The following is a 22,963-nucleotide window of genomic DNA, read 5'->3' as shown; positions in this document are numbered from 1 at the left end:
AAAGCTGTGAGTGGAAAGGAGGCTCCAAAGTTGCAGAGAGAAAGTCCTTTCCCCAGAAAAAAGTTAAGGCATCTAGGATATTGCACAGCTCTTACATGCTACCAGACTGAGTCACATCCATTTGCATGTTCCTCATCCATGAAAAATGCAAAGTAATAAAACCTCACAGAAAGTATCATCCTTTGAAGTATCTGTTTAATAAATTATGGTCCAATGGATTCAATAATTGAAGTCTGAACTGCTTTCTGCCCATCACAGATCTACCCTGTGTCTAAATAACCTGAACCTGAGTTAATTATAAAAGCAATAAGGACTTTAATGTTGAATAGCTACAAAGAGTTATTTGTTTTTCTTCTGGTTAGGTGCACACTTTTGATACCTATTTTGTTGAGGAAAAAAAAGGATACAATCTTAATTTTATAATTAAAATTCTTCCCATCTACAATGATAATCATACCCATTTGTGGCAGGTGGACCCGCCCTGATAAAAAAAAAAAACGAGAGTCCTGACTTTTTGCACCCATACTTTTGCATGTTTACAGGGACGCGTGCTGACCAGCACGTACACACCTTGGGCGAGGAGTGGAAGTTAAGGCCCTCAGGCCATCAGAACTGACCACAGGTCAGACTCGACCAGGGTATAAATGGAGCTCTGCCCGAGGGCAAACCAGGTCGGTCCTCCTCAGAGCAGTGGGTCTCTAGCCGGGGACTCTGCCCTTGGGTCGGGACACCACCCAAGGAAACTCCTCGAGATTGAGAGCCCTCATCTCATAGGGGAGCGATGTGCACATTTTGAATCCTCATTTCTAAGGCCGAGTGTTGAACGATTTTTATAAACGATTTTTTATCATTTCTAGTTGGTTTTCTGTTAAACAACTTTGGTTTAAATAAAGTTTGAGTTTATCACCTGCCTAATTTGACTTTGCACGCCTCTGCAACACCGTTCTTATATGAGTTGTACTTTGGTTTCCTGGTCCACAGTTTATTATTCACATTTTCAGGTAAATTCACAAAAACATCTCCCAGTTCCAAACACAATTTGTCTGAAAAGACGCAGGGCAGGGGGGCACGGAGAATACAAAGCTTATGTGCAAAGTTAGTACTTTCTTCAAAATGTAGTTTAGAAAAAAACTTTTGGTGAAAAGCATGAAGGTGTAACAAGCCTCTTTTTGGAAGCATCTATTTAATAAGCAAACTACAATCTGAGATGAAAGAGCATATCTATGGCATCATCTGTTACTCCTGCCAGAACTTCCTTACACTTGGCATTTGGAAAGCTTGGGCACTATTAACTCCAAAATGGCCTGGTAAATGCAAAATAGTTACAGCCTTTGTTTGTCTTTGAATCAATTTAAGCTTTATTTTAATAAATTTAAGGTTTTTAGGTATCTCCCCTGTAAAGCAACTATGTGAGGAAAGAAGTATTGGATGAGACAAAAGACTGTTTGACTCGGCAACCTTCAGCAGACAGTGGTCACTAGCACCCCTCTGGAGAGGACTCCCAAAATGCACCAAGCACCCCCAAAACACAGTGTTAAAGCCAAGAAAAGCAGCTGATGCTGGTGCGTGGGCTCTCCAAGCTCTAAAAGACTTCTTCCAGAAACTTATACATGTTAGACAGGATGATTTTTTGGTGGGGGTTTTTTTTTGTTTGTTTGTTTTGGTTTTTTTTTTTTTTTTAATAACACTAGTGAAAATGAAGTCCCAGCATGGTACATCTGCTGTCTGAAACCTTTATCATCAAACAACAGATAAATTGCAAGACGAGACTGAATACTTTTCTGCTACATTGAAAAAGACAGTTCATATCCCTTGCAATATGAGTCCAAACCCTCAAAATACTTACTTCTCAATTTTTACATACTTAGAAAACAGTTTCAAAAATAAACACCTTATAGGACATACTGATTACCATCAAAATCTCTGACTATCACTAATGTCTGGTAGAGTTGAAGACATGGAAGAAATATCTTTTCCTAAAACAGACACAGCAGTGGTACCCTTGTGCTTCCCAAGATACCAAATAGCAAAGAAGCATCATAAAAACAGTTAACAAATCTACTGCTCCTGGTGCTAATAATGAGTATAGGTAAATTAACATAAAATGCAATTTCAGCTTCTTACTGCAAAGACTATCAAAATTTCAAAAAAAGAAGATAATTATTTGATGGCAGAAATTAAGATTGATCATCTGTTCTTGTAACAATACAGCTCTCCTCAGTGTTTTGGCTCCTACGAAAAACTAGAAGTGCCAAAGGAATATCAGCTTCTGCCCATCAGTGATCCATCTTTCCCCTCCAAATACATACATACACACAAACACTTCTCAAAACAGCATTTGACTAGAAAGGACAAGTATTAGTAGGTGTACTTGTTAAGTCAGTCCAATCCAAGTGCATAGTCAGGGAAGTTTACATCAGCAAGGATGGGCAGCAAAGCCAAATATATTTTTTCTTAAATTACAAAAATACAGTAATAATTTGGACCCACAGGCTACACAGAGGCCATCAGCAGGAGGACAGAAGCGATACCTCCAAGCTGGACTCGGTTTCACCTCTATAACTGGAAATACAAGGATATAGGGGAGCTTTCAAATTCTTCCTGTAAGGTTTCCACCTATGAGATAAGATTGAAAATAATCCTGCAAATGAGACTGCAATTGCACAGGTACTTCTGTAGGTTTTAAATGCATTCTTAGCATTCAGTAGTGCCATAAACTATCCCCCTCCTAATCCCATTCCACCCTATTTTTTGATTTTTCTCTAGCACACAGGCACTGATAAAGTAGAACACCTGATACAAAAGTACTCAGCTTCTACTCCATATCCAGGCTGACTGGAATAGAGAGGTTGATTAATTTTGGATTAGCCAGATACACAATTGGAAATAAATCCCAAGCCATTGATTACACTGGAAGAACAAACAGATAAGCCATTTCCTTTTCATACCTTTAGTACTTAATTATACAAATATTCTACCCACAAGGACTATAAGAAAACAGCTGAGCACAGCTATGGGGCTTTTTTATTATTATTTTCTATGTATGATAATGTTCTTTAAGTATAAAATTATTTTTTTTTTGTAAGATTCTGGTTCATTATGAGTTTATTTCTGCACAATCAAGAAAACAGTCACTTATCTGAAGCCATTCACTCAATTTATCTTTCCATGTCAGTATGTTCATAACTATTTTCATTATCAAACAACAGGTTCACTGATTATATGGAGCCTAGTGAAGACCACGCCTGTAAATATCTGGCTTTATCTGCAGTTTGCATACTGAGCAATTCAAAGACATTTAAAATACAGTAGTCTCCATCATGTTTCTTTGAGCACCCAGAGTGTTATTAGCCCAGCAGAGAGTCTCATCACCTGTTAATCACCACCTCCTTAGCAGAATAAAAAGAGTAAGGCTTGAAGACAAAACAAAACAAAACTGCTAAGCCCCTGGAGCTGTAAAACCACTAGCCCATGCCATAATACCCATTGGTGTTATTAACTAAACAGATAAAATTGTAGATATGAGGACCAATTGACATGAGCAGCATCCCAGAGGCAAGCTTCTGTCCTCCTGATTAGCTTCATCATTCAATTATGACTTCTTAATTGCTCATGTGCTAAAGCTCATTAAATGAAAAATAATATTGCTTCCTGCAGGTTGTGCACTTGAGATTTGAAAAATGGACACCACTGTTGTACCTTTCAGATACTGCCAGAGAGATTTCAAAGAAGCAGTTACAGCCTATCAAAACTGAAGTAAACTTCTATTTTTTGTGGTTGTAGGATCCTCAATCTCACTGTGAGCTCAGTGACAGAGTATTTCTCATTTTCTTCTAAACTACTGGTAAATTTTAACTTTAAAATCATTCAACTTTTTTCTTCTCCCCAAGATAACCTTAAGATTTTGGTTAACACAGCTGCTCATAAATTTAACAGCACCAGAAAACAAAACAAGTCTTTGGGCTTGTCTTTAGCTTTATAGTGTTAATCTGTAACTAATGCAGCCCAGAAAGATGAAATACCACAACTTCATAGAGCTATACTTTACAACTTTTCCAGTTCTCTTTGGTGAATTCAAGTTTCTCCTTCACTACGTATTCATCCAGAAATTATTCCAGAGCATTTCTGAACAAAAACTCTCTAATATTCCCAAACCACATTGCACATGTAGAAGCAGCATGATTTTTGCAGAAGGTACTATGCTGTTAGGTAGACAAGCAAAGAAGAGTCAAGTTTTTTGGTTGTTTGGGTTTTTTTTTCCCCTCCATAGAAAACATACAAATAACTCCAAATTGATGCTCTGGGAAAGACTGAAAGAGTTGTCTCGAACACTGCAGCGAGGCGAGGCGCGATCTGCATGCTGACTGCAGGTCGACTAGCACTGAGCGGGGAGAGCAGAGAGGGGGACGTGGAGAGCGCGTCGGAGGATGAGCAGTTCGGGGTTCTGACGGACCTTACCATATATGGCCAGAGGTGTCACAGAGTTTATCTGAGGTAAGGGCTTGCGACCGCCCGAGAGAACCCTCCGCACTGACGCCTGCGCAGAAGATTGAGAAGTTTCTAGAACAAGAATCACAAACGTCCTCAAGGGGGCGTAACTGCAGGCGGCGACTAGAGTATAAAAGGTGCACGCCCACCACTGGAAGATTTCCACCCCTGTCATCGTGGGATTTGAGCGGTGAGATATCTAGATCTAGATCTCTCTCTCTCTACCCCCTCCCTCTCTCTCTCTCTCCCTCCCTCTTTCCTTTCCTTCTTATAAATGTTCTAGTAAGATCCCACCGTTGCCAACCCCTTTATGCTTTCCCAGTTTTCCAAGTTGATGTGTTCCATGTTCAAGTTTTCCGACTACAAATAAAGCGCCTCATTGATCATTTCGTGTCATTTCACCTTAATTTAGTCCGAGGGAGTTTGCGAATCCAAGTGAGTCCCAAGTGGGGTGGAGAGGGACCTGGCAGGCAAACGCTGACTCTGTCCTCATAACCCTTAGACGTAAACCATTGACCAAGTCTGAGACTACAACTTGATCCAGCCGCACCTAGACTCCTCTCTGAAGAGGAGTTTAGAAAGCAAGGTGGTCCTTTCTGAACCTCGTGACTCAACAGGAAGGCCACCTCTTTTCCCTTAGCCACACACCAGACTCACACCTTTCTTGTGACATACTCAGCATTGTGATTCTCCTACTCCCTCCCCCCCAGTGGGACGTGACATGCTCCTAACCCCATCTCTATCAAATGAAAGCATCTTCTTCACCTACTGTATCATTACGCTTAGCAGGAATTGCAGATGCCCCACTTAATTGAACTGGAACAGATTTCCTATCAGGACAAACATACTTTGTGACTATCTCATAAGAAACATACCATATAGAACATGGCATTTTAGTGAAGAAGAAACTGTAAACAAAATATCTATATCAACAAAGACCATAAAATAACATCTTTGATTAATATCTGCTACTGAAATAAATTTAAGACTATGAAAATTTGCTACAGTTGCATATGTTATATCAGATATATGGTATGTTCAACTACAAATGATGTACAAGTGCCTTTTTTTTCTTTCCCTCCCCAAAAAGACCAACCCAAAACCAACTAGTAACAGGTCAATTGAACTGATAGCTCACAAAATGTACCTACACACATTAAAAACTTCAAAACTCCTCCTCTCATTTACAAAACAGTACTTACCAAATGAAATGGTATTTACAATATAAAGAAAAAAAAAAAAACCAACAACAACCAAAAACCACAACACCACATTTTTTCCTATTTAGAAACTGTAGCCAAGCAGGAAAAAGGGCTCAAATAAACCTTAAAATGCTTCTCAGAAGGGAAGCATCACAAATACCTCTCCAGAGTCTCTTACCAGGAAACTCTGTCATCCAGTATCATTATCAGCTGTACCATGTGGAAGAAAAATAGTCCACCCTGTTTTCCTTTTATGTTTTTTATGAAATCTTTCAAAACTTACTATGTTTTTGGTGGGGTTTTTTTTTTAATAATTAATTTTTGTGCTGTGTTATTTATTTGCAACCAAAAAAAGCCCAGCTGTTTCTCAAGAAACATGATCAGTCTGCATTGGCTAACTAGTCACAAAGAAAACAACAAAACTACCATCTCCAGCAACATCAGACAACAACAAATGCCTTGTTTTAAGCTTGGACCCTCCGGAGGTTCAGATGAAACTTTTAATGAGGGAGGCCCCTAGCTGCTTACAACTGTGTGTTCCTCTTTAGGACCCAACAAATAAGTCATTTCTAAACAGAGTTGTTTGAACAAAGCCGTGAAATTAGTCTCATGCAAGACTTGCACAACAGACCAAATAATTAACTCCTGTCCCATTATATATCCTTTAAATCAGGGAACCACTTGACAGTAACAGAATTATATGTAGGTGCTTAAAGCAATGACATTCCAAAACAAGATGATACTAACAGAAAACCCTTCTTGTCAGTCTAATTGAGTAAATACAAACAGCTTATTCTAGCAAACAAAGAGGAAAAATAATTATTTTGATGATAACTTGTTTTTCTCAACAGATAGTACCACAGAGCAGGATTTGACCTTTTTTTAAGGGACAAATAAATCAATGTCGTGGTTTAGCCCCAGTCAGCAACTAAGCACCACACAGCCACTCATTCACCCTCCCCCCTTCCGGTAGGATGGGGGAGAGAATTGGAAAAAGCACACAAAAAAGAAAACTCGTGGGCTGAGATAAGAACATAATAATAATAATAATAATTATTATTATTTGTAATGAGAAGGAAAATAACAAGAGAGGAACAAAACCCAGGGGAAAACAAACAAACAAGTCATGCAACCCCTCACCACCTGCTGACTGACACCCAGCCAGTTCCTGAGCAGTGATCACTGCCCCCCCGGCCAACTCCCCCCAGTTTCTATACTGAGCATGATGTCATATGGTATGGAATAGCCCTTTGGCCCGTTTGGATCAACTATCTTGGCTGCGTCCCCTCCCAACTTCTTGTGCACCTGGCAGAGCATGGGAAGCTGAAAAATCCTTGACTAGTGTAAACGTTACTTAGCACCAACTAAAACATCAGTGTGTTATCAACATCATTCTCATACTAAATCCAAAACACAGCACTATACCAGCTACGAGGAAGAAAATTAACTCCGTCCCAGCCAAAACCAGGACAATCAAGTATTTAATGTTGCATCAATACTGCAGGTAAAATACTCAGTAGCTTAAAAAATCAGTGACTAAAACTATGATATTACAGTACAGGACCAAGCAAAGCAAACAACGCAAGTAAACTATTCACTGCTCTGCAGGAATATGTTTAAAAATGCCTAACATTTTGCAATACCTTGAATAGAAAACCCGTTTAGATGTTTCTAAAATGAGAAGCAATAGTGTTTATTGCTACTGAATTCAGAAAAGAAAACTGAAATGGCATTGTAGGTAAACACAGTCAGAATCATACCACAACATCCATCCTTCTGTGAAAATCATCTTTCTAGGACAATTCAGACTAGATCTGTTCAGCCTTCAATTGCAGAGAAATCCCATTTATCTATAAATTCAATTTGAGAACACAATTTCTCTCCCTTGCTTCCCTTTTCACCTCCTCAGCCCTTCACTTTGCAATCAGGCTTAGTCAGGCATATCACGATAATTTGACTTTATTTAAATATTTGATTTCTGCTCATTGTAGCCTACATATATAAACTACTCATCTCCACACCAATTTAAAGCTTGCCATGCCTCAGTACATTGCATATCTAATAAATACTGCAGTAAAGGACAGACTTTTTCTTATTTTTTTAAAAAACTAACTCAGTAAGACCCTTGGACTTTTTTTTTTTTTTAAATCCATCTACTGCTTTCTTCTGTTTACTCAAATGTTTTCCTTTCACCATCTACAAAAGAACTTTTTCAACAGAGGTTCCCTAGAAGAGATGAGAGAGATAGTATTTGCCTGGGAGGAAACCCAGTGATCATGTCTGTGCATAAAGGCAAAAGTCTTCAAGACAAAAATCTTTCCAAGTCCATTCTATTTGCTCTGTTAAGTTCATATTAAATATCAACATCATAGTCTTAACTGTTGCAAAAGTCAAAGGCGTTTATTCACCCAGCACAATAGGCCAGAGATACAAACTGCAGTTATTTCAAAAACTACAGCAATATTTGTGGAAAGGGGGGAGAAGGTGTTTCGTTTGGGGTTTTTTTGGTGGTTGTTTTAGGTTCAAAACTCCAGACGTTTCCTCGCCACAGGCATTCCATATAAATCCCTAGCAACTGACTGAGTTTACATGAGCTTTAGTCAACAAAAACACCGTCTATATTTAATGATAGACAACAGCTGAACAGCAACAATCCCCTAATCTGAAAATGATTACTGTAAAATGAATGCATTAAAATGAGCTGTGAGAGCTCATCCTTTACAATTATTGCCCAAACACATGACTGCTCCCACTACACACACTACAGCAGAGATACTGTTGTCTGGCGCACGAACTCAGACCCTGCAGAAGTTTAGTTTCAGGAAGCGCTGAAAAACCCAGACCCCTATTTAAAGCCTTCCTAAGTAGGAGTCCATACTTACCAAGTAATCAAAGAAAGTCAAGATCTCCTCTGAAAAAAGATTTCACGCTTCATTTTTTTTTCAGAACTTGGTTACAGTACTACTGATTTTTTTCTACACTAACTACTTAAAACTTCATATTTATTGCTATTGTAATTGAAATTGTCCTTGCAATAACCCACTCTTCAATCACGTCTGCCACATAATAAAACAGAAGACTTATGCTCGTTATTTATGCAGTTAAGAATGCCACTCCTAATATATAAATTAATTGGACTGAAGCAAAACTGGGTATTTGAAGTTATTCAAAACCAAATCTGTAATTCGTAATGCACAGAACCTGTGCTCTAAAGGACACAACTATGGGTCAGTTCTTGTTATGTGAAAATCAAATAATAATAAAATCAACTTTTGATCAAGTTGAAGTTCCTGTGCCTTGTTTTAAACAGATACTTCTCATAAAAAACGGATTACATTGAAGCATAGTAGCAACAGGGAGATAGTTTCTATCACAGTTTATTTGTCAACATATGACAGTCTCATATAAGCATTCAGAAAATAATTCTTACTGCTGGACCGAGTGAGACAAGGGAACATGAGGTGAGAGTTTGGAAAGTAACATGACAGGGCAGGGCAGCGACAGTGATGCACAGGAGCAGAAGGAATATGCAGCTTGCCAAGCTAGCAACAAAGTTCAGTGGCAGAACAGGGAACCCCAAAGATAAGGGAGAGATCGTTACAATGCACAAAAATGAGTGTTTACAGAAGACTAAGCATGAAAGAGTACGTGCATCAGAACTTCTAGCCAGCAGGAAGAAGGGAAAGTGGAGAAAGAGGAAAGAGCAAATAGGTGTTTCTCCCCACTCCCTGGCTTTAAAAGGGTAAATTCATGGATTCTGGAAACTTACGTTTCTCCTCAGAAAATATCTGTGTTTCAACTCATACCTCATCCCATTCCTCACATGTCCTGTGGCTGCAATGAAGTCTACAGTAGAGAACACTGCAACTTAACAGACTCCTTTCCCCAGACTTATTGCTTCATCTTAAAAAAATGATTTTAGAAAGGGTTAGTCTGAAAATGAACTTCAGTAAAGAAAAAAAAAAACTTGTGCTATGAATACTGTATTTCTAAGCCATCTTTCAGGTACATAACCCAACTAATCAACTAAACTATGTTTGCAGGCTACCTATAACCAACCTCAATCCCGAGTAGCTCAAAGCTTCTATGTTGACACAAATAATCTGCTGCAGTCATAGTTCTTACTGTAAAAGAGATTACCAGCCTCCCACATCAACGTGACGCACCCAGAAATTCTCAGCTGCAAAACCTTTGCTACATATACAACATGTGAATGCAAAAAAGTCAGCAAAATATTTCTCATAAAAATAAAAATTGAATAGGCAGTATAAATGGCAGACCACAAGCAGGAATAACATGGCACTAAGGGACATAGATAGATTTTAAATGCTATCTATTTGTAATATATCTGTTTTTTGAAAGTCAGACTAGTCTAGTTATTGCTCTTCAAAAACAATTTCAAAGTCTGATTTCCTACAAAGTAATTTCAACAAACAGCAGAGGTAAAATATTTACATTTGTTCTTATTAAGGGCCTCCTAGTAAAGGAATATGGTCAATTAGCGTGAGCTATCTTACTACTAGATGTAGTGGCCTCCTAATCTGCAAATCTGTTTATTCCAGAAAACTGGAATAAAATGAAACAAGCAGGTTCTGCTGATCCAGCTGGAGGTGTCACAGCAATTCAGCAGATAATTGAGAGACAGATTTACTGGATTAGCACAGATAGAGTTTATCTTGTAGGGAACTACAAGATAACTTGTAGTTCCAGATAACTAGAACTATTGTGTGGCAGATGATAACTTCCTGACACAGCTGGTGAGTGAGCCAACTAGGGAAGGTGCCCCACTGGACCTCTTGTTCACCAACAGAGAAGGACTTGTGAGCGATGTGATGGTTGGAGGCCGTCTTGGGCAGAGTGATCACGAAATGATAGAGTTTTTGATACGTGGAGAAGCGGCGAGGGGGGTCAGCAAAACTGCCACCTTAGACTTCCGGAGGGCGGACTTCGGCCTGTTTAGGAGACTGGTCGAGAGAGTCCCCTGGGAGGCAGCCCTAATGGGCAAAGGAGTCCAGGAAGGCTGGACATTCTTTAAGGAGGAAGTCCTAAAGGCACAAGAGCGGGCTGTCCCCAGGTGCCGAAAGACGAGCCGGCGGGGAAGACCACCAGCCTGGCCTGGGTGACTAGAGAGCTCTGGCTCGAACTCAGGAAAAAAGAGAAGAGTCTATGACCTCTGGAAGAAGGGGCGGGCAACTCAGGAGGACTACAAAGGTGTAGCGAGGCTGTGCAGGGAGAAAATTAGAAGGGCCAAAGCTGAGCTAGAGCTCAATCTGGCTGCTGCTGTAAAAGACAACAAAAGACACTTCTTCAAATACATTAGCAGCAAAAGGAGAGCTAAGGAGAATCTCCAGCCCCTAGTAGACGCGGGAGGGAACACAGTGACCAAGGATGAGGAAAAGGCTGAGGGACTTAATGCCTTCTTTGCCTCAGTCTTTAATAGCAGGGCCAATTGTTCTCTGGGTACCCAGCCCCCGGAGTTGGAAGATAGGGACGGGGACCAGAATGGAGCCCCCATAATCCAGGGGGAAATGGTTAGTGACCTGCTGCACCACTTAGACACTCACAAGTCTATGGGGCCTGATGAGATCCACCCGAGAGTACTGAAGGAACTGGCAGAAGTGCTCACCAAGCCCCTTTCCATCATTTACCAGCAGTCCTGGCTAACTGGGGAGGTCCCTGCTGACCGGAGATTAGCAAATGTGACGCCCATCTTCAAGAAGGGCCGGAAGGAGGACCCGGAGAACTACAGGCCTGTCAGCCTGACCTCGGTGCCGGGGAAGCTGATGGAGCAGATCATCCTGAGTGCTATCACACGGCATGTAGAGAATAACCAAGGGATCATGCTCAGCCAGCATGGGTTCAGGAAAGGCAGGTCCTGCTTGACCAACCTGATCTCCTTCTATGACCAGGTGACCCACCTAGTGGACGAGGGGAAGGCTGTGGATGTTGTCTACCTAGACTTCAGCAAAGCCTTTGACATGGTTTCCCACAGCATTCTCCTGGAGAAACTGGCTGCTCATGGCTTGGACGGGTGTACTCTTCGCTGGGTAAAGAACTGGCTGGCTGGCCGGGCCCAAAGAGTGGTGGTGAATGGAGTTTACTCCAGTTGGCGGCCAGTCACAAGCGGTGTTCCCCAGGGCTCTGTGTTGGGGCCAGTTCTGTTTAATATCTTTATCAATGATCTGGATGAAGGGATCGAGTGCACCCTCAGTAAGTTTGCAGATGACACCAAGTTGTGTGGGAGTGTTGATCTGCTGGAGAGGAGGAAGGCTCCACAGAGGGACCTGGACAGGCTGGATGGATGGGCCAAGGTCAATTGTATGAGGTTCAACAAGGCCAAGTGCAAGGTCCTGCACTTGGGCCACAGCAACCCCATGCAATGCTACAGGCTTGGGGAAGAGTGGCTGGAAAGCTGCCAGGCAGAGAAGGACCTGGGGGTGTTGGTTGACAGCCGCCTGAATATGAGCCAGCAGTGTGCCCAGGTGGCCAAGAAAGCCAATGGCATCCTGGCTTGTATCAAAAATAGCGTGGCCAGCAGGAGTAGGGAAGTGATCGTGCCCCTGTACTCGGCACTGGTGAGGCCACACCTCGAATACTGTGTTCAGTTTTGGGCCTCCCACTACAAGAGGGACATTGAGGTGCTGGAGCGTGTCCAGAGAAGGGCAACGAAGCTGGTGAAGGGTCTAGAGCACAAGTCTTATGAGGAGCGGCTGAGGGAGCTGGGATTGTTTAGCCTGGAGAAAAGGAGGCTGAGGGGAGACCTTATCGCTCTCTACAACTACCTGAAAGGAGGTTGTAGAGAGGTGGGGGTCGGTCTCTTCTCCCAGGTAACAAGCGATAGGACAAGAGGAAATGGCCTCAAGTTGCGCCAGGGGAAGTTTAGCCTGGATATTAGGAAATTTTTCTTCACTGAAAGGGTTATCAAGCATTGGAACAGACTGCCCAGGGAAGTGGTTGAGTCGCCATCCCTGGAGGTATTTAAAGGACGTTTGGATGAGGTGCTTAGGGACATGGTATAGTGGTGGTCTTGGTAGTGTTAGGTTTACGGTTGGACTCGATGATCTTAAAGGTCTTTTCCAACCTATACGATTCTGTGAACAACGTCAGAACACATGGAACTACACAAAAAATAAAAAAACCAAGAATTGTTTGGAATAGTATTTTGAATAATTAAATTGGCAGTGTCCCATCTACAGCCAGTAGATTCTGTTTAGATTGAAATTAAGAATGTGAATGTGTGCAGGAGCACCTCAGCAGTTAATTCAAGTGCAGAGGGAAAGATGTCAGTAGAGCTAAACCAAGCTCTGTGCAGGAAACGTTGTTGCCTTCGATGTCTTTATGCTACTTAGAGCAGAGATGCAAAATGCACATGTGAATGCACACTTTACATTAATGCATGCATGTTTGCAAAGAGATTCAGAATATTCATGACTGAAGAGCTTTACTGCAGAATAATCACACTGAGCAGTTACAGTATAATCCTCTGTACTCAGCAATACACATGAATTCCACCTCATCCCCCCAAAATTAAGGCGGAAATCTACCACATCTGAGAAAGCACTGTCCTATTCACACCATGTCAGTGCACCATCTCTCTTGGCTAAAAGGAATTACTTCCAATGGAAGTAGTAAATTTGTTTTGTGAAATCCGGACATGAGATAGGTATCACAGACAGATACAGTATCCTAGAAAACTTGACTTCCTTACTCTATGTCAAAACACTGACTAAATTGTCAAATAAATTTACACAGATACATCTCTCCGGTCAAGACTCTTTCCAAGATTACCATTAAAGCACAAGAATGACCAGTACAGGGGTTAGCTCTGCTCAACATGCATGCTCTATAGCTATAAACCAACATATAAACACACAGACACAACTGTCGCTGATTTTTAGGAGCTCAGCCCAGTATCGTTGGAGTTTATGAAAGTCCCGAAGTCCAAGCCACTCTTACAGAGGGGACACAAGCTGTACCAGTGCCCTTTCACAAGGGTTTCTGCTTTCCCTGCAGCAGGCCTTCCCTTCCCAGACACGAATCTCACCTTAGAAAGGGCACCTGTCCCTTGAAGGAAAAGTGCCAGCTCAGTATTCACAGCTTTCCCACACCAAGGGATAGCTCAGGTCACCCAAATCCTAGATGACTCAAATCCTAGATGACTCAAAGAACATCGATGCTCACAACCACATAATCCAGGCAATCCAACACACACCACCTTGTGTGCCGAAGAGTAAGGCTAAGCAGAAAGAACTTGATAGGCCAGTGCCAAGAAGAGGCTCGTTCCTAGCTAGATCCCAGTGTCTGGTTGTTCCAAGGATGTTGGGATCTGGAATTTGTTGCTTCTCAACAAGCAGCTTTCTACCTCATCCATCCCAGTACCATCACAGGGAGCACACAGGGTACTCTGTCACTTCTGCCAGTAGACTGAGGGCTGTAATTTGCACATTACCTAAGATGAACCTTCTTTCCGATGCCCATATTTCATGGATTTAACTCACCTCTTGCCAAAGGGAAATTGATCTTCTGCAGACTCAAAGCATTGCTAGTTGCACTTCAAGACATCCCATCAGTTACACTTTGAAGAACTAAAGCCTTCAGAGGAACTAATGGCTGAACTACAATTCAAAGACATCAAGGACAGCTCTCTTCCCTTTAGGATCACTGCAAAGCCAAGTGCCAGAGGTCCCAAGCAAAAGCAGCAAGTTTTCATAAACAAATTGCTTCTGGTCTGAAGAACGGGGGCTTTCCCAGGCAGCCCTTAGGCAAGCACCTGTTTGCATTTCTCTTCTTTCACTGAATATGTACCGTATAGGGCTCAGGGAGTGATAAATGGGCTACATGTATTCAAATATGCATTTTCCTGAGTTAATTTCCTACACAACAGTAATATATCAAGATCTGAAACTATTTTATTTTTAAAGTAGCCTCTTGAAGTGATTTGTGAGGCCCTTCAGTTATTCAATTTTTGTAGCATAGGACTCTGTTAGACTGAATAGAAGACAGTAACTAATAGAGGGGGGCCCCATGCAGCAGAAAAACAGCCGAAGGAGCTTACTCCTGAACAATCCTGGTGGCAAAAGTGAATTGGACAGTTGTGTTTTTCACAGGAAAACCCTTATTTAAGAAGCAATCTCCATTCAGGGTAAAAACCATTTAAATGGCTATTCCTTACATCCTGATTAAAAAAAAAAAAAAAAATCTGCTTAACCCTTATGAAGTGAAATACATATTTGGATAAGTAAACCTTCTGATTAGCCTTGATTTTATTTCATTTCAGATGCCAGCACTAACTATAGATAGGCTTAATCTCAATTAGTTCAACACCTCTAAGTGTTGAATTTGGCAAGAGATGTGTTCCTGCCTGCCTGGCCTCGCAAAGTCTGAGTTTCAGTTTAAGAATCCAGCAAGGATACAGTTTTATATTATGCCTAATCTGGAAGCTGCTAGTAAGCCCTTCCAGACTTGGTATCACCCTCCCCTGCTGCAGATCTAGCAGTTATGCAGCTGTAGGGTGAGTCGGCTCAGCTTATTGAGCCAACGGAAAATAAACCCAGCAAGCTCTGTTTGCTCAAGTGGTTGTTTGGTTTTTGTTGTTTTTAGGGGTTTTTGGTTTGTGGGTTTCTTTTTTTTTTTTCTTTTAATATGCAAAAGGAGCCAGGAGTAAGAGTTTCTTTTCTTTTGATACAGAGACAAAAAACCTTAATTTTGCTCTAAGTGAGGCTTGACTTTAGTCTACTTTTAAACCACCCATCCCCACTTCTACGCACCTTTCTCTCGGTAGTAGTAGGAAAAACAGTAGCAGAGTGGTGCAGTAGGATACTGTTCTCAAGCAGCTCCTTTAGCATAGCCAGGCAGATGGTCAGGCTTACCTGGCAATCTGCTACCTTGGGCAGCTTCCCACACAGCCAGCTTTGCATCCAAGGTAAAAAAAACAGTAGGTGCTTAATGTTCAACACAACCCTACTGCATACATCATGATGCAAGATATTTTCAGTACCTAGCGATCAGTTTTCCACCCATTTCCACTGAAGCCGGTTATTTCCTCAATTTCTCCCTACTGTATATTTTACCCCAAAACTCCCCCACAAAAAAAAACCCTATGTTGATTCAGCCTGTCAAGGGCCTTCATTATCTTAAGGACAAAAAGCAGTATCTATTATCTTATATTCCAACCAAAATGAGATTTTAGATTCCCACCCCCCCACATACATGGTAAGTTAGACTGCAATGAAAACGCTAACGTATTCCTTCAAGCTTCCCAAGCATGAAATCTTTGTCCTACAGAGCTGCTTCTGCTAGCACGTCCTATTACTCTGAGAAAAGATCCAACTGGCAGGTTAGAACTAAACAAAACCCACTAGGCCATCACTGACAGATACATATTCCACAGTGCAATGTCAATGGCACATCTCCTGTTCAACAGGCTAGAGTAGTCAAAAGTAAGGAAACGAACCTGAAACTGGAAGATAACATCATACTACTTTGGTGCCAAGTCCAAATTCAGCCATGCATTTGGAAAAAAAAAGAAAAGTTAAAAAAGAAATCAAAATAGATCATTCCTACTTTACCATATAGTACAACATAAGTACTGGTTCCATAACAAATGCAAGTGGAATTCAAGCATTGACATTTTTGGATGTTATGCGATAGGATGGTGTAACAATTCCCTGGGTCAGCTGAGATGTAGAGAGACAGGCAACAGCAAGTGTCGAGCTGCGCAGGGGAATACAGGCAGCCTTTGCAAGCCCAGCCTTTCCTCTCCCACCCCTCAAGATCTCCCTAAAGCACAATCCAAATTTGCACCTGCATTACAAGATAACATAAGGACTGAGACAGTCTCGTCTCCAAGTGTATTAATTGAGGACTTTTGTCAGTGTTCTTGTTTTACAGCTAAAAATCTTCAGGTGAAATTATAAGGGGCTTCTCAAACCTTCTATTCATTTGTGTATAAAAAAGGCAAAACAAGCCAACTTCAAGTTAAAAGCAGCCCCAACAAATGACTATCTTCAAAAATCTTTCAAAGATGCCATTATATTAAACAAATCACCACAATTCACAATCCCATTAAACACTTCTGAAAAATCTTAGTAACAGAATCATTGCAACTTTTGTTGTTGGACCTTCAGGTTTGCTTTTGGTTTGCTTTTGTTTTTAAACAGTGATCAGAATTATTTTTGCCTTTCTTTCATCTTTTAAGAGTAAAGAATAAATTACTGGTATCCCCAAGTTCACAGCTATATCCTTCATGACAGGTATATACTAACTCTAAATGCTGAAGACTATTAAATCTGTTAATTGTCAAATGACCATTTTTGCTGGATCAGTTTGGTGTGGCACAAAAGCGCACACAGACAGCTGTTAAATTCAGCAGCCTTATCTACTGACCAAAACATTGCTGCTAAAGTGTTTCTTCTAGTCATACACATTGGGGGGGGGGGGGGGGGGGGAATTGGATCCTGGGTTTCCACCTTCCTCCTCACTGCTTCTTTTAGCTTGAGAGTTTGCCTCTGAATTTAATACAGTAGCATTGAAAAAAAATAAAAGAGATTGTAGCTGACCTAACTTCACATATTGCAAGGCTATAACTGACATTTCTATATCTACTTAAGCTAAAATATTATTTAAAAAAAAAAAAAAAAATCTTTGCAGTCTTTCTCCTGCTTGGAAAAGAGCAAACTAGGGGGCAGAAGAAATGGTAAAACCAGATTTCTTTCTTTAAAAACTACTCCAACCCAAACAACAACAAATAAACAAACCCACAACAACAAAAACCACCTTACCACCCACAGTCTTACATTTATTCTAGCATACCATGTGATTGAGCAAAAGAATAACACAAAGAAATCACTGGAAGAAAACACTGGATGGGTTCATCAACAGTACATTGAGACTAATGTGATAACTCTTAACAAAATAATTGGGTTTTTAATAATTTGGGGGGGGGGGGGGGTTGGTTTTTTAATACAATGTAAAGTATTTGCATTTCATAAATACATTTTACATACTCCCCACAGGAAATTATTAAGCTAGAAAGGCTGGATTAGTATGAAAATAAGTACCACCTGAAGAGAGCTGGCTAAAATGACATGACAAGCAGACTTAGTTCAGATGGGTATTTTGGAATGAAAGGTGATAGAATTCTCTACAAATAAGTAGTAACATATAACTGAAATTTCAGCTCACTGAAAACTTGGAACAAGAAATGCAGGACACAAATTTATTAGTGGCACAAATGGAAACAAAACTTGAGCACAAATTTGACATTGCTTTGCACGTCACTTAGACACCACTGACAAAAACATTGCTGTGAAAAAAAAGTCCCTAAAGGCCCGTGCTTATCAGTTACAGATGATGATAGAAAAAGACAGAGCTGTATTATATTACAGCACAACTGCCAGCCACCAATGCACAAAATACACTTTACTGAAATAACTCCAATAGAGACAGCAAAGCACAGCTGGCATAGTAAAGAACTGTCAGGATGTCACCTGGACACAAAATACAAATGGCCAGCAACCACGTTCAAGAGAGGAATTTAGACCAAAGAAGGACACAGCAGGACTATCAGGATCATGAGGAAAAGGAGAATCTACTTTGCAAGGGCAGCCTACAGAAATGTGTTTGTTTAGTTTAGCGAGCAAAAACCAAAAGGGGGAATTACTGCTCTCTAAACAGTCCTTTGGCTGGAGAGCAGAAGCACCAGTGATGGAAACACATTACGTAAACTGAAAGATTACGCAGGCGCTATCAGCTAGCCATGAATAAATTGTCTCATTTCTACAAGATGATGGCATTGAGCCAAACGAACAAATGAGATCCTGGGGAAGCTTTCTAATAAGTATAGAAAGAAAGCAGCCTAACCATTTCCAAGGCAGTCCTTGATAAAGTTTTTAAGGATACTTTGTAACATCATTAATTACTGTGGCTGGGGAAGATTTGATGACTCAGGAGGTCAAGCAAAAACATCTGAAATAGAGAAAATATGAGCTAATGGAGCAAAATGCAGTAATAGAGGCATGCAACAAACTAAATATGCACAGCTACAACCATGAAAACAGATCATTTGCATGCTAGATACAAATAAATAGGCTATTATTTCTGCCATAATTGATTTTTCCTGTTTGTATTCATGATTGTTCTGCTGTTAAAACAACAACACTGTTTTTTAAATTGCAATTGCTGAAAGAGTTCGTCTTTTATATGTTAGGTTACAAGTTTTGTTATTACAAATTAGGACAACTCTACCAGTCCCAGGCATGCCAATGTACTTCTCTGCAATGATGTAAGTACAGAACATAGTTTTCTATTTAGCTGCAAGAAATATTTTTCAAAGTAATTGTTTTTATAAGCATTGCCTCATTAGCTGGGTGGCATTTGTTGAGTAACCAGAACCCCCACCCTAGCTTAAATGGATTTCCATAAATTTTTTTTCTCTATTATAGCATTATGGTATTTATACAAAGTACCTTGAAGATATTAGAAGTACTTTTCGCTAAATTTACCCTTTCCTGAACACGGGGGGGGGGGGGGGGGGGGGGGGGGGGAGGAGGATCAATTCATTCTCGAGTTTGTATCACAGTGCTGGCATGTTCCTCAAGCAACAGCATTTCTGAACTTTTCCCCCAGTGAAGTACCAATACTTGCAAGGAAAGGCCCTTCTGTTCAGACTATATAAGAGAACATTATCATTAAGGATAAAAACGAGTTTGGGTTTTGTGCTAAAAACACCAGCATGAGCCAGGACAAAAAAACCAACCAAACAAAAAAAACCAAACAAAAAAAAAACCCACAACACACACACAAACACAACCAAAAAAACACAAAAAAACCCGGGAAGAATATCATGATGTGGCCACACTACCAGGGATCATTGTAAACTCGTCCGAAACACTGGCTTAGACAGAAAACACAAAATTTCAAGAATCTAAATTAATGCACTAGAAGAAAGTCTGTAAAACCCCAATACTGTCCGAATACTGTCTCCAAAGCTGTGGATATTTGGAGTAGATATATTGCTAAGTTGTCCACAAGATTTATACTTGACTTTAAAATATTCTGTATTTTCAGGTCTGCTTCATTTCCTAGTGACACAAGTCACCAGGAAAGTTTGAACTATTTAAAAAAACTTGTCACTTGGCAAGTTTTCATAGAAATATTGCAAGCATTCAATATAAGAAACAAATAAAAAGTCAAACCGGTGCAAGGCAATTTAAAAACCAAAAAGAAATCTAAGTAGCTGAGTTTCTGCTGCCATTGCTATCTGGCAGTGATGCAATTTTCACCTGCTCACAGTAACTCCTGACACACAGTGAAGAAGTCGCACAGATTCTCTCCTACCACATGACCCCATCAGGCAACAAACAGTTATATGAACAACAGATCACTAACTGCAACTACATGTTTACAGCCTTTTTAAGCAAGGAAGTTGCTATACATTTTCAGTCACGCTACTATTAATGAATGATAGCTTTATATATATAACTGTGGACAAGTATCTTTCCCCTTTCTCTAAATCATCTCTAACAAAAAGGTACAAACTGCATACTTCTTGAGATAGGGACATTAATTAATGTGGAAGTTTGTCATATAAGAAGTAGAAAGGAACAAAAATTGAAACTCAAGGAGCCTGTTTTCCTATTTTGAAATTTTCCTATTTTGTCTACTACCATACTTTCTGGGGCATCTGTGCCATGTGTTTTGCACACTTCAGCATCATTCAAGTGTAACTAGAAATCGGTATTCAACTGAAATTCACAACGTTCTTTTGATCAAGGAGGTCTTTTTGGATGAATGTTATGATGTTGCCTGTGCAAACAAGATCACAGTAAAAAGTGTTGCATTGTATTTTCAGCCTACCATGAACGCTCTTTTTTCATGACCCCAGAACGGATATAGCCCAGTGCAGTCATATCCTGCTTCCCTCCCCTCCCTTTGACTTATTCCCATTGCTCTCCAGCATCCACTTCCTCCTGTGCTGCTGAACACACCACGGAACATCCCACTGCCATGCAGCCTCTCCTCCCTCAAATCTAGCATTTTGCTGCTCAAAGAGCACTTGACAACCATCACACTAAGTCCAACGTTGCAAAGCATAATGGCCGCACTCCTCTGCTATAATAAATGATTAAAAAGCAAGCTAATTGTATCCAAGCATAGATCAAGTATCTGAAATATGAGCAGCTCATACACTTCAGCATCAAGAATGACAGTGATAATGACAGTATGAAAATGGACAGAATGCAATTAGTTTTCTTGTATATTATGGACACCAAATACAATGTAGGGTTGGGCTGGGGGACAGAAGGGAATAAAAGGGCATTTGAAGAACAATTACTAGAGCAAGAAAAATATACTTTCTACTTGATAACAAAAAAACTAAGCAAAGGTCAAGTAGGATTGAATACATCTCACGAAAGCAAAACTACTGTACTTCATAACAGAGCCAAAATAGAGTTTTCTAAAAGAAAATCCAGCTGCAAGAATAAGTCATAAATATGTACTATTACAGCGTACCTACGTGGAAAGCGTAAGTGCCACTTACAATGAGCAACTTCATTACAGACATTCTGAAACCCTACTCGGGTTTTACTTACCACCCTCATTATTCTTAAGAGTATTTAAGAACCAGTCCGTCAAACTCAGCTCTTCAACTTTTTTAAATAGTTCAAAAGAATAAATCATAATCAGTTATCTAGGTCTGTAAGTTTTTCTTCCTATAGATAATTAGCAGAACACATTTCTGGTATTTCTTAATTAAATTCAGCAAAGATGCTGTAAGGATGAGCATGAGCTATCGGTGCCATGTTTCAGGGTTGCTGCAATTTTCAGCATTTTTTCCTCCAGAAGACCCTCATTGTGGATCTCTTCTCAATTTTTTGGTCAGATACGTATACAGGCCATTAACAATTCCCTCTCAAACTCCTGTTCCGAGTGCTGTAACTGTCAATTTACAAATAAAGCAAGGTAAAGCATTTGTTCAATGAATAAGAGGAAACAAATTTTAATGCTAGAGTCCAAAACTGAATAATCATAACTTAATATTTTTATCTTGCCTGGTAAATCAACAGCTTTGTAAGATATAATCATTGGCAGATGCTTAAAATCATTAAACATACTCACAGTTCATTCTTTATTGTAACCCTTTATTGATACCTACCAAGTATCAAATGACTTTTTCAAGTAATAATTTGCGGGGGGGGGGGGGGGGGGGGGGGGGGGGGGGGCGGCAGGCGGGTATTAAAATTAAATCACAGAATCACCCCTCCCACAGCTATGCCCCCATAGCAAAAACCTTACCTTCATCATTCTGGGCCAAACAGTCTGCTAAGATAGTAGCAACTGCAATCCCTACAGCTAACCATTTCCAGAGACAAAACCGCTGTAACATTTTTTGTCAAGCTTCACTCAAGGCAGATCTGAAAAAGAAAGATGCGATACATGCATTAGTCAACCAACCTACACAAAGGTGAGTGATTACACACTATTTCATAGGTAACTATGTGTGCATAACTACATAGGGCATACATAGTCTATAAGAGTGCGACATTGTTTCTGTTAAAACAAGCAAGGTTAATCCCATCAGCATCAATACATACATATGTACTCATTCACTTGGTAATCATGTACGCACAGGCCTCCAAGTAAAGAAAATGCAAGTTTCTTGCTTAAATCAGGTCCAATTTCCATAATATGAAGTATTTATGTTAGCCTTATGCTTTAAAGCACTTTGGAGAAATGACCATATCAGAGAAATTCCGCTTATTAAAACTGGTGTTCAATTGCAAAAATCAGCAGGGACCCAGTATTCAAAGACATTGCCCAGCAGAACCTCTCCCAGCAAAAACATGATCGAACCCCATAGATGGCCTTCTTTAACGAGATAGACTGTTGGTTCATGCCCAACAAAGGAGGAAAACAAAAAACTCCACATGTACAAAAAACCCCAGGAGAATAAACTGGCCAAGACAGGTCTAGATGAACTCCAAAGCATATTTAGAATGAGTAACATTAGAAAGTTATCTAAAGCTCTGTTTTATGGCTCCAATAAAGAGAACTAACATATTTCTGTAGACCAGAAGTGAATTATTTAAAAATACTCCTTCACATTTAAAAACATTGTGACAAATACAATAGACTTCCTAGCAACAGAAGCATGAAATGGAGAGAGACTTACAGCAGTATAAAAACAAGCTATTGTATAGAAAGGGTTTAAGTGCTGTCAATTTTCCCAAGCAAAGCACTTGACTCAGATTTCATTGCCACTTTCTACTTAT

General features: G+C 40.2%; 1 protein-coding gene across 4 annotated transcripts in view; it reads right to left on the bottom strand.

Annotated features, from left to right (window-relative positions):
* PCDH15 (protocadherin related 15) overlaps nucleotides 1–22,077 on the bottom strand; it is a 388,852-nt gene extending 366,775 nt beyond the window's left edge. For all 4 annotated transcript variants that reach the window (XM_075504147.1, XM_075504150.1, XM_075504148.1 and 1 more), the window contains exon 1: nucleotides 21,987–22,077. In XM_075504147.1, the coding sequence (XP_075360262.1) occupies nucleotides 21,987–22,077 (91 nt within the window). The remainder of the gene's footprint in view (nucleotides 1–21,986) is intronic.
* Between the last annotated feature and the right edge of the window lie 886 nt (nucleotides 22,078–22,963).

The sequence above is a fragment of the Mycteria americana genome, chromosome 6 (genome assembly GCF_035582795.1).
Source record: "Mycteria americana isolate JAX WOST 10 ecotype Jacksonville Zoo and Gardens chromosome 6, USCA_MyAme_1.0, whole genome shotgun sequence".
Classification (NCBI taxonomy): Eukaryota; Metazoa; Chordata; class Aves; order Ciconiiformes; family Ciconiidae; genus Mycteria; species Mycteria americana.
The sequence above is the reverse complement of the archived record's forward strand: the minus strand, read 5'-3'. Positions and strand labels throughout refer to the sequence as shown.